The following is a 12,731-nucleotide window of genomic DNA, read 5'->3' as shown; positions in this document are numbered from 1 at the left end:
AGTGGTTATGTAACACTGGGTTCAATCCCCAGTACCAAAAAAAAAAAAAAGAAAGAAAGAAGGCAGAGCAGGGCTTAGTATTCTTCCCAGAACTAGGCTGAAGAGGTCAGTTTCTCTGGCTGCTGAACTTCTACAGGCATGTCTGCGGTGTTTAAGTAGAACATACTTCTGTACACAGTTCATCATGCCCCCGAACCACAGCTACCTCTGAACTCTTCTTCTAACTCCTCAGACATTGACCTTGGGAAATTTAGAACTGGTATCACTTAGTTCTTCTTGGTTCTTTGTGCCCCCTTTCATCCAGTGGCTCAACATGGAGGTCTGCTAGACTCTTGCTATCCATTAGAGAGTGTGATTTTCAAAAGGCCTCTTAACCTCCTGAATTTCTGCATTGTCTGTCTGTCTTAAAGCCAGTGGGGACTCTAGAGCTTCTGTATTCTGGGTTTCCATTGGACCATTTATAATCAAAAATAGTTAGGAAGAAAATAGCAGCTATCAAAGCCTAATAAGTAGAGCTTTGTGTAGCTGATAGAACAAAATGTTTCAAAATAATACTTTAAGTGAGATTTCAAAAAATTCTGGTTGTCTGCTATTTTCTTTGGAGAGAATGTGTGTGCACTAAAGCTAATAGAGTAAGTACACCAGCTTATTCCCGTAGTAGCACTCTGAAAATCCTAGTCATGTCACACAACAAAAGCTTATATTATGTTCATATAAATTACGTGATCAAATCAGGGCAGCAAGGAGGCTGACCTCACTGTGTCACTTTGGGATGAGACTAAAAATCTGAAATGCTTCAAGATCCAAAACTTTTTTAGTGCCAACGTGACACTGAAAATTTTCACATTTTGGAACATTGTGGATTTTGAATTTTCAGGTTAGGGATGTTCAACTAGTATTATTGTAATTTTCTGAAATTAAAGTACTCCAAAATCTGAAATATTTATGGTCCCAGCATTTTGGATAAGGGATATTCATCCTGTACCAGCAGTAGAAGGCTTGTCCATCAGGCTTCTACCCAGAAGGAATGGGAATTTTACCAGCTTTATAGATCTTGGAGAATTGACTTAGATGTAAAGGTAAAAATCAATATAACAAGACTTATTTTTGAATCATGGAATGATAGGACTATTTTGTTCCTTTTTTACTGATGTAGGCTATTACTGCAAGTGCAGTGCCTTATACATAGGGACATACTGTGAAGTGAGTGTCAACCCATGTTCTTCCAATCCCTGCCTCTATGGTGGCACATGCATCGTGGACAATGGAGACTTTGTTTGCCAATGCAGAGGGCTATACACTGGTCAAAGGTATGTGTATTTTTCAGAATGAATTATATTATAAATTAATTATAAATTTCAGAATGAATTATAGTTTTAAATCTTTTAAAACATGTAATTCTGCATGTAAAACGTCTACATTCTTCATGTGTTAGTATTTTGTTTTGTTATAGACTCATGAAATTTATGCATGTTTTTCCCTTATTCTTCAGATGCCAGCTTAGTCCTTACTGCAAAGATGAACCCTGTAAAAATGGTGGGACGTGTTTTGACAGTTTGGATGGTGCTGTTTGTCAGTGTGATTCAGGTTTTAGGGGAGAAAGGTAAATGGTTTCTTTAAAATTTATATTTCTACCTTTCTGTGGTATTATATTCATTAGCAGACACAACCAACCTTCATTAGTGTAGACTACATTGCTTCAGAGTTGGATAATCCTCATTGGCAATTTTGTAATTTATCTTCTTGCTCTTGAGATAAGGGAAAATACCAAGCAGATTAATATATATTATGCTTGAAAAACCTACTTCTATACTTCAGAGGTATTATTTATAAACAAAGAATGTATGTGGTTTTACAGGCAGCAAATGCTTGGAGTGAGGTGAGTTTCTTGTTTTCTAAAGTAGATGCTTGTGAAGCTGAACCAGCCATCTTCAATAGTAGTGATAATGACATTTTGTCATCATATGTTATAACTAACATTTATAGAGATCTAGAAACCTTTTTCAACTCCCATTTTGCAATAATTACTGTAATTCTAAGAGGTGATTATTATTTTCTAAGGGACAAAAATAAGGCATGATGTATACCTTAAAAAAGTGGATGATGTCATCTTATGTTAGACTTTTCACCAGTTCAGTTTTAACAAAATTATTTAGTGCATATTATCTATAAGTGCCTAGCTTGCTTGCTTATGTATGTATGTATGTATGTATTTATGTGTTTGGTACTAGGGATTGAACCCAGAGGCACTTAACCTGAGCCACATCCCCAGTGCATTTTTGTATTTTATTTAGAGACCAGGTCTTGCTGAGTTGCTTAGGGCCTCACTAAATTGCTGAGGCTGACTTTGAACTCATGATCCTGCTGCCTAAATCTCCTGAGCTGCTGAGATTACAGGCATGCACCACCACGCTGGGCTAGTGTAGCAAATTTAGATAAGCCTTTGCTATCAGTCTTATTAGGCTGTTGGTGGCCACACCTTGCAGGTGTTCCTGTATAGTTTAGCTCTCGTGGTATCATGTCTTGTGTTTCGGCCCTAGTCACATGGCCTTAACTCATAAAGTGACTTTTCCTAATTCTAGTTAATGGATACTCTTAGCATATTTGACAAAATATATCATTAATTAGAATTTTTATACCAGAGTATGAGGGATGGTAAATGGATAAACTTTATTGAAGGAGGAGGGAAGGTTTGATAAGCGGCAGGTAGATCTGCATAGGTATATGATGTGTCCCTTTTCAAAAGACAGAAGGGACTTGCTTCTAACTTATCCTGAATAACATTTTTTAATGGAAACCATAAGAGTTTTCTATGCTTTTATGTGTGTTATGGAACTGTCATATTCCCAAACACAAATATTTTCTTAGAAATTTAGTCTAGTCTATTACAAGACTTTGCAACACACTGGTAATTTTTCAAAATGCACATCCCAAATTTCTGAATGATAGCTTGTCTGTGAGAACTAGAAACAAACTGATGTTTTGCTTATGGGATTGATGTAGTTGAATCCTAGAAAAACAGTTAAATATTGGCTTAATAAGTTCATCTCCCCCAATAAATATACATTCAAAGCATAAAATCAGCTGATTAATTAAAAGCTCTTTTGTTGTTATTGTTTATTTGTTTTCTAGATGGTTTAATCTGATTTTATTCAGGGGTATCTTATTAAGAGGGGATCTTAGCATTAGTCTCTGAAAAATTATAGGTCTGGCATAGTCTGACATACCAAAACAGTCTCTCTACTTTATTGGCAGGTGTCAGAGTGACATTGATGAATGTGCTGGAAACCCCTGCCGTAATGGGGCCCTTTGTGAGAACACACATGGCTCCTATCACTGTAACTGCAGCCAGGAATACAGAGGAAAACACTGTGAGGATGCTGCTCCCAATCAATATGTGTCAACTCCATGGAATATTGGACTGGCCGAGGGAATAGGGATTGTGGTTTTTATAGCAGGGATATTTTTACTTGTGGTGGTGTTTGTACTCTGCCGCAAAATGATTAGTCGAAAGAAGAAACACCAGGCTGAACCAGAAGACAAACACTTGGGACCAACCACAGCTTTCTTGCAAAGACCATATTTTGATTCAAAGCTAAATAAGAACATTTACTCCGACATACCACCCCAGGTGCCTGTCCGTCCTATCTCCTACACTCCAAGCATTCCAAGTGACTCTAGAAATAATCTTGACCGAAATTCTTTTGAAGGATCTGCTATACCAGAGCATCCCGAATTCAGTACTTTTAATCCTGAGTCTATGCATGGACACCGAAAAGCAGTGGCCGTCTGCAGCGTAGCACCAAACTTGCCTCCTCCACCTCCCTCAAACTCTCCTTCTGACAGCGACTCAATACAGAAGCCTAACTGGGACTTTGACTATGATGGTGAGAAAAACTATTTTCATCTCACTAAAATGTTACTGAGATATAACAGTGGTTAGAAGTTCTGCCATAGCCACTGGTGGTTCAAGTCAAAATGTGGAGTCTCTTGTTAGAGATGTGTATGATCAGAATCTGAAATCCTTATGATTTGGGAAACGTTTTCAGATGTCTTGAATTCTAACAGTGCATTGTGGCTGTGATGTTATTTTAATGAATATTCCAGTTAATATTCTAGTGTCATGTTCCAATTAATTTTCTGAAAGGATCATTTCATTTTTGTAACTGATAAAAGCTCTCAACTGGATTTTTTTTGGGGCTTATTATAATAAAAAATAATTGGAGGGGTGCATTTCTATGTTAGAATTATTTTTTAATATGGCCAGAAGAAGTAGCAGTATTTAAATTACCAACTTAACATTTATTTTAATGCTTTTAAAAAACAAAAAAAGCTCCATGTGCTCTCTACTCCTCCTCCCCTTGTAGTGGGGATCAAGGGAAGGAGGGTGCTCTACCCCAGGGTCTCGCTAAAGTTGCCTAGGACTTGCGACCCTCCCCAGCCTCCCCAGTAGCTGGGATTATTGGCACTCAGTGCCACAACCAGCTTCTATGTACCATTAAAAAAAAAAAAAAAATCAAAGTTTTTTTTTCTAACAGTATCCATAGGCCTATTTATGGAGAAATTCTATCCTTTGAATATTACAGAATACTTACAGACTCCTTTGTTTGGGTTTTTGTTATTTTTTGTTTCTCTTTTTTTTTTTTCTGTTGTTGTTGCTTATTTTTCTCTTTTTAAAATTTCAGTGGTTCATTTATGAATAAATTTTAGGCAGTCACTTGGTAAAGCACAGCAGAGAACTGAAGATTCCTGGCCTACATAGGACTTATTGCTTGTCTCTCATCTCTTTTAGCTAAAGTGGTGGATCTTGATCCCTGTCTTTCCAAGAAACCTCTAGAAGAAAAGCCTTCTCAGCCATACAGTGCCCGGGAGAGCCTGTCCGAAGTGCAGTCTCTTAGCTCTTTCCAGTCTGAATCCTGTGATGACAATGGTGAGTGGAGAAAGGTGACGGGTGGAGGCCGCTCGCTGGTTGTGCACAGTGTTGCTCACATCATGTCACAAAACAGTGTGGATGCACCAGGCCCCCAGTTAAGTCTTAAAATATTGCCATAGTTCTCTTGAGCCACTTTTAAACAATACCTTGTACACACTTGCATGAACATCTGCTGGGGAAAATATTAAAGTGTTCCTAATGAATAGGTACTTTGACTGTAGCAACATGTCAGCAGTAATTACATTTTCTTAATTAATTACATTTTCTTTCCTAACTGAAACATCATTTCTGTCTTATTGACTAATCTTATTTTTTTTTGTTTTTGTTTTAACCTAACAATAAATGTTTTGGAAGTTTTATGGGTTTTTCAAAAGTCCTTTAGGCTTTTTTGACCACACAACATGCACACATACATCTGCATCCTTTAAAGAAGAGATATAATAGTCTGAAATGTTCAATTTCAGTCGCACCTTTGGTATTACAAGGTTTTATTTGTCTCTTCCCCCAACTCCACTGCGGCCCCAGCTCCCATTTGGATCAGAGCGTACTGACTGAGAGCACAGTTTAAGAGATTGCTAGTAAGTTTGATTATATTTCTAACGAAGAAAGTTTGACAGTGGGATCTGTGACTTCAGTTATGTTTATCTGATTTCCTTAGGGTAAATTGCTTTGGTAACCAGCTTTGCCTTATTTACACATACCAGTAGAGAAAATGTCAATATTCAGTGACAAAATAAAGTGAATTTTTAGTGGAAATTTTTGAATCTCAAATTAGTGGTTTTGACCATAATTTTTTTTTCTTGCATGAAAAATCTAAAGTTTTATTTTATTGGAGGAAAGAAGCAATAATTATCTGATCCAAAGTAAAAACAAAGTCCATAATCTAGAGTAACATAATTCATAATACATTGCGTTTGTAGAGTTCATAAATCCACATTGTTCATAATACATTACAGAGCTCTTTTCCAAACTCAAATCATTTCTGATTTCAAGCATGTTTTATGTATCTCAGAGTGTACCTGTGTTGTGTGTGATGAATATATGGGTATATCTTCACTTGTTAATCAACAAAAACAAGTCTCCAGTTCATTTTGATTCTGAAAAGTTTGTAATGCCAGTAATTTACATTTTCACCCTTCAATGTTCTTCATTTCTGAATTTTGTCACTAGTATTCTTTCTTTTTTAGTTGTCTTTTTGAAACCACGTTCTTCTTACTAATACTCCTAAATTCTTTGAACACGAAATTATTTACAAAAATTAATTACCAGATAGAATGGTTAATATTTTAATAATTTAATCATTCTTGATCATAAAGTTTAAGTCTGTGCCGAGTCTGTACTTAGATTTCATTAAGAGTTTTCCAAGCCTATTGTAACAGTTTACCACAAACCTATTGGCTCAAAACTGCACGGATAATTATCTCGTGGTTCTGTGGTACAGAAATCCACTAAGCATTGCTAAAATCCTGGTGTCAGTAGTGCTGCATTCCTCTGAAAGCTCTAGGAGAAGAATCTGTTTGCTTCTTTTTCTAGCTTCTCCAGGAGGCCCACATCTTTTGACTCATGGCTTCTCATCTTTCAAAGGCAGAATGGCATGTCACTGACCATTAATCTGTAGTCATAGCTCCCTCCAGCCACAGCTGGTAAAGATTCTTCCCTTTCCCTTTCAAATACCCTTATTAATTCAGTCAGCTCCCCCAGATAACTCAGGAAAGTCTCTCCATCCATAAGGTTCTTAACCGTGTTGGTAACGTTCCTTTTGCCATATATGTTAACATTTTCACAGGTTCCCAGTTTCAGGACGTGGACATTTTGGGGGGCCATCCTTCTGCCCATCACATGCGTAGATATTTTAAAACAATCTATTACACAGGTGAAAGGGCATTCACCCAGGAAAAAGCCAAATATTTCTGTACTTCTCTGCTGGTATGTTAGCTCACCAGCTGTTAGTCCCTCTGTAGTAAGATAAGAAATTGCAGGGACATGGGGGGAGGGGGGAGAGAACAAAGAAGCACAAAACCAATTTTGTATTTTTATTGCATATGTATGTCCTTAAATTTCTTTACTTTTTAAATATGAAGTCATTTATCCGTGAGATGTTAAAATAATAATTGTTTTGCCCAACATGATCAGTAATTACAGTGGTGAAAAATTTGTAGCTAAAAACAGATGTCCTAAATTCCACTGAAATAGTTACTTTATTCCATTCATTAACAATAATACATATGTAGCTTGATGAGGAAAATCCCTGAGACATAGCCATAACAGAAAGAGTGCAGGGGTCGTGCATAATTATATGGTTGTATTAGAGATTTCTGTTTTTCACATTTTTAAATTGTAAGGCAGAAATTACATAATGTTAAGAAATTTTATTTTGTTCTCGGTTTTCTAACTAACTGAAGATTTTCCTAATTGACTCCTTTTGTACCTTTTCACAAGCTTCCATAGTGACTGTAATACACCTTGTCAATGCTGTCGTTGACACGGTGACTAAAGAAGGTATCGTCATAAATGCTTGTGCTTTGTGTTTCTGTTGTACACTGACTGTAAAAATGGAGGCTGTGCTTTGCCTGTTGTGTTGTTATGAAAAATAATTTGTGGTCTTGGGAGGTTTCATTTCAGTATTTTTAATTTGTGAGGGTGTGTGTATTCATAATTCAGGGGCATTGCAGAAACATTTCATTGGGAATTATATCTCTTTGTTAGTTTTTACCATTCATAGTGATTCATCCTGACATCAGAAGTAACCCATAGGATCTTGAGAACTTATCTTTAGGTGGTACAATGCCAACAAGTTGAGAAGTAATTTTATCTAAAAGTTTTAAGAGGAAAAAAAAAATCTTTCTATGAACAGAAGAGGACTAAATACCACAAAGCCTTTCTAATTACCTAAAACTGACACCTGGCTTTTGGTTTTTCTCTGAATGTGATCAAAGAAAATGATCTAACATGATAGAAGGTGTATTTTTTTTTATAATTGATTTAGTGAAAACCATTTAATTTGAAGCTGTATCTGCTTAGAAATACAAGAAAGGACATAGAACACACCCCTCAACTTATTTCAAATTAGCCCTTTATTAGTGCGTGGCAGTTAGAGTAACACATGAAAAAGGCACAGGCTAGTAGTTGTCAAACAGTAATGCAGATTACATCCCCTGGATGGAGGTCTTGCTCAAAGCCTGATGGCTGGTTCCCAGGACAAGTTTCTGATCAAATAGGTCTGGGTTGGGCCTTGAGAATTTGCATTTTAACAAGCTCCCATTTAACTCTAAAGTCCCTGATTTAGGAATTATAGCCCCAAGAGTTCACTTACATAGGCCATCAAGAGCATCCAGCCAGGCTGTGGTGCACACCTGTAATCCTGGCTACTCAGGAGGCTGAGGCAGTAGGATGGCAAATCTAAGGCCAGCATTGGCAATTTAAGGAAATCCTGTATTAAAATTAAATATATATATATATTAAAAGTGCTGGGAATGTAGGTCAGTGGTAAAGTTCCCCTGGGTTCAATCCCCACCCCTACCCCACCCCCATGTATACAAACAGCCATCACCGTAAAGCTCAAGGAATTCTTTTTGCTACACATGTGTGCTGTCAAGTTTTAGGGTGATTTTTTTTTTGCCTGATTTGAGAGAAAGGGGTAGGGTTGAGCTTTCAGTGTTAATTGAAGTTGCTGATGATCCTTAGATTTACTTTCCTTAAAAAGTACCATGTTTTTTATTTAGCGACTAAGAAGGCTATCTTTATTTTGTCTAGGGAATTTTAGTTTTAACATGATAACATTCCAACATGTTAAATAGGGATGTTTAAAACAATTCCTTTGCTGCCATCTCTTTCACTGAAAAAATTTTTAAGTATAAATTTAAAGTTGAAAGCGAGCTTAAATTCTAAGGCTGATCAAGGACTTAATTAAATTAAAAAAAAAATTAGTTGCTGATAGACCTTTATTTTCTTTATTTACACGTGGTGCTGAGAATGGAACCCAGTACCTCACACATGCCAGGCAAGTGTGCTACCACTCAGCTCCAACCCCAGCCCTAGCCCCAGACCCAGAATTGTTACATTTTTAATAACTTTAAAAAATCATAAATACTGGTTTATTTGGTTTTTAGAACCATCAGTCTTTATCGGTTTTTTATTTAAATTTCTATTATGAATTGATAAAATATTATTAATAATAATTATTTATTACATACATGGGTTTTCAGGTACTTTATAGAATGTATTGGAAACATTGGTCTTAGAATAATCAGAAAAGTAACCCTGTTTCTACCATGATTACTCCTTCTGCAATTATCAGTAGTACCTAAGAGTTTTTGACCAGAGTTGTTTAATATTCATAACAGCTAAGGGATTTTTGAAACCCTTTTCAAAGAGAGAACCCAAAGCTTAGCCAGGGTAAATGTCCCGTGACCCTGAGACTTACATCTGCTTCCTTTGACCTAGCACTAGAGTCCTGTGTATAAATGTGATCCCTGAAAAAGCAAGCGTAATGACAGTTTTCGGGGGAGGAGGTTGAGGAATACGTGTAGCTACCCATCTCTCTAGGGAAAGATTAATAGAGTAAATATAAAAATCTCATTTAATGTTGGATAAGCTTTGGAGCGATTTTCAGTTTTCAGTTATCTATAACTGTCTAAGTTCATGACTTCCGTACATTTGACAGTGATAGTGTGCTATGAAGTTGTACATTATGTAGCTTTAAATGTATTCAGATAATCGCCTGAGTAACCTGATCAATTTATATATTTTTTTAGAGCCTGTAGATTTTAATTATTCCTAAGAAAATTCTGTTTTCAGGTTTAGGTTGTCAGAAACAAGGAGCGAAAAGTAAACTATGTTTGGGTTTCCTAGCAAAGCCTCTGGTTCATCATCATTCATATTCTGCTGCTGCTTCCATTTTATGTGTGCTACATAAATTTTTCAGCCATTTGGAATTTTCATAGATAATAGTGTCAAGACATAGTCTCTGGCTGACTGGGCCTTTACAGTTTACATTGTACTGTGTACTTTATTGCCTCTTCAGCTATCTATTTTAATTATCAATGTTTTCTTTTCTTTCTACTCTGCCACCAAAAGAATCTTTGGCTGCTCCTGACCTCAGCAAATCAAGAGGTGACTTATGCATGCCAGTTGTTCATTGATAATCACTAAAAGTCATTGGTAACGATTTGACCCCAGTGCTGACTTGCTTCACTTGGTTGCTCAGTGTTTGCAGTAGCAACCAAATCCGCATTTGTTGTGCACTGCTTTCTAAGCACGCATTGCCTAACCTTTTCCTAGTTATCAAAAGGATTTTTAAAAATCCTAAGGGTGGAGTGGGTAACCCCAAATGAGAAGGTTTTATTTTTAAAAAATAATTATAATGATACTTTATATAATCAAACAATCCTTAACCCTTTCAAAAATAGCAAAGATTGGTTGTTGTAGTCTACCAAACACTGTTCTGTTTTTCAAGACTTATAATTTTGCTTGATTTGGAAGCATGCTTTGATATGTGTGCTACCATAATTTATTGTTTTCCTGAGGCTAATAAAAAATAGTACTGCTTTTAAATAAACACTAAGTTATTGTAAAGAAAACTTATTTTCTAAACTTAGCACATTGAAGGGTACTTTTATTATTTTGACAAGTTAGTATTAACAGTATTAAGACAGAACTAATACTTTCTTCATTCAGAACAATGATTTCTAAATTGCACAAACTGGTTTGAAAGGGTGATGGAATTGTTTGTAGAAAAGTGCATGTAATTTGGATGCTACATGTTGTTTTTCTTAGAACTCTTTTCATGTCTTTGAATGTTAGGAGTTCATATTTTAGAAAGAGAACCATGTTCATAATGATCTTCGGAATTGAGTCAGGGTGGGGCACTGTCTTCAGGGCAAAGATGGGTTTCCAAAGTGATGAGCTTTGAATGAATGCATAAATCGTTTTGCATCTCTGTGTCTTTGAAACACTGAGCCCTTTTTCCAAATCACAATATCTAGGAGAAAACACATTGAAATCTCTTGTTTTCTTTTCTACCAAGGGTACCACTGGGATACATCAGATTGGATGCCAAGTGTTCCTCTGCCAGATATACAAGAGTTCCCCAATTATGAGGTTATTGATGAGCATACACCCCTGTACTCAGCAGATCCAAATGCCATCGATACAGACTATTATCCTGGAGGTTACGACATTGAAAGTGATTTTCCACCACCTCCGGAAGACTTCCCTGCACCTGATGAACTACCACCATTGCCTCCAGAATTCAGCGATCAGTTTGAGTCTATACACCCACCTAGAGACATGCCTGCTGCAGATAGCTTGGGGTCTTCATCCAGAAATCGGCAGAGGTTCAACTTGAATCAGTATCTGCCCAATTTCTATCCTGTCGATATGTCTGAACCTCAAAAAAAAGGCACTGGTGAGAATAGTACTTGTAGAGAACCCTATGCCCCTTACCCTCCAGGGTATCAAAGAAACTTTGACTCCTCCACTGTAGAAAACATGCCCATGTCTGTGTACGCTTCCACAGCTTCCTGCTCTGATGTGTCAGCGTGCTGTGAAGTAGAGTCTGAGGTCATGATGAGTGACTATGAGAGTGGAGACGACGGCCACTTTGAAGAGGTGACGATTCCTCCACTGGATTCTCAACAACATACGGAAGTCTGACACTCCAACTTCCCCCCAAAGTGCCTGACTTTATCCAACCTAGAGATTATATCAATAATCTGCATTGTTCTTTGCAGCAGTGCTTAAGCGCTTTTTTCGGTGAGCTACAATGGGCATGGCTGCACTGAATCCTGCGCTTCCTGATGTTAGCCATTTCCCGTGTCCTAACCCACTGTAATTGGACGAGATTTCATTGGCTGTGCCATTTCTGAACATCTTTTTTTTTTGTATTTACATTTGTCTGTTAAAATAATGAAGCGAAAATAAGTCCTACCATCTTGTTAGCATGGTTCATATATTTATATAGATTTGATTATTTTAATTTTCCTTTCTCTTTTTTTGTAAATTTTATGTACAGATTTGATTTTTCATAGTTTTAACTAGACTTTGGAGACACTCTGTGCATTTGTTTTCAGCTGAATTTTGGTGGTATTAAGTGTCATTACTTAGCACCCTGATTCTTTACTATAACCAGGGTTTCACTATATGTTCTTTTCCACTGAAGTATGACATTTCATTAACACATTTCAATATAGTCATTTATTTCTAGCTGTACATACAGGATGAGGGAAAATATGATACATGGACATGTCTTAAATGGGTTGCTGTATTTTAGAATTATAAACATTTTTCATTATGGAAAGTGTAATGGGGACCTTCTGCAGACCTGTTTAGGACCAAAACCACCATGACACAGTTTTTATAGTGTCTGTATATTTGTGATGCAATGGTCTTGTAAAGGTTTTTACTGAAAACTACCATTAGCCAGTCTTTCTTACTGACAATAAATTATTAATAAAATACTTTAGCTTTATTGCCTGTTTTTCCTCTATTTTTGTATTTCTGTTCAGGATTCAGTTGATGAATTGAGAAAAGCATGGATATAAAGTTATTTATTCTCTAGCTTAAGGAAAAGCATCTTTCCAGGTGCCAAAACCCGGCAATACTTATAGACCTAGCCACTAGGTGGCAGTATATGGCTATTAAAGCCTAACTTTTCTATAATGAATTCTTACTAAAAGTTTTTAAGAATTTTTTTTAGTCTTGAACGTATTAATAATTATTCATCATGATTTAAAAGTACATTTTTTATTTTTTCAATTATATGTATCAAAAATTTTTTATATAAAGCATTTTATCTTTC

The 12,731-nt window shown here is 36.4% G+C and overlaps 1 protein-coding gene across 7 annotated transcripts in view; it reads left to right on the top strand.

Moving 5' to 3' along the window:
* Positions 1–12,401, top strand: part of Fat1 (FAT atypical cadherin 1) — a 123,984-nt gene extending 111,583 nt beyond the window's left edge. For 4 of the 7 annotated variants that reach the window (XM_021729024.3, XM_040294835.2, XM_040294826.2 and 1 more), the window contains exons 23-29: positions 1,157–1,310; positions 1,493–1,603; positions 3,256–3,887; positions 4,793–4,930; positions 7,373–7,432; positions 10,010–10,045; positions 10,959–12,401. In XM_021729024.3, the coding sequence (XP_021584699.2) occupies positions 1,157–1,310; positions 1,493–1,603; positions 3,256–3,887; positions 4,793–4,930; positions 7,373–7,432; positions 10,010–10,045; positions 10,959–11,587 (1,760 nt within the window). In that variant the 3' untranslated portion in view covers positions 11,588–12,401. Of the gene's footprint in view, positions 1–1,156; positions 1,311–1,492; positions 1,604–3,255; positions 3,888–4,792; positions 4,931–5,458; positions 5,512–7,372; positions 7,433–10,009; positions 10,046–10,958 lie in introns of all 7 variants that reach the window. The other 3 variants (XR_013430320.1, XM_078031070.1, XM_078031071.1) reach the window with 3 other exon arrangements.
* The last annotated feature ends 330 nt before the right edge of the window (positions 12,402–12,731 follow it).

This window comes from Ictidomys tridecemlineatus, chromosome 14, assembly GCF_052094955.1.
Source record: "Ictidomys tridecemlineatus isolate mIctTri1 chromosome 14, mIctTri1.hap1, whole genome shotgun sequence".
In the NCBI taxonomy this organism is placed as follows: Eukaryota; Metazoa; Chordata; class Mammalia; order Rodentia; family Sciuridae; genus Ictidomys; species Ictidomys tridecemlineatus.
The sequence above is the reverse complement of the archived record's forward strand: the minus strand, read 5'-3'. Positions and strand labels throughout refer to the sequence as shown.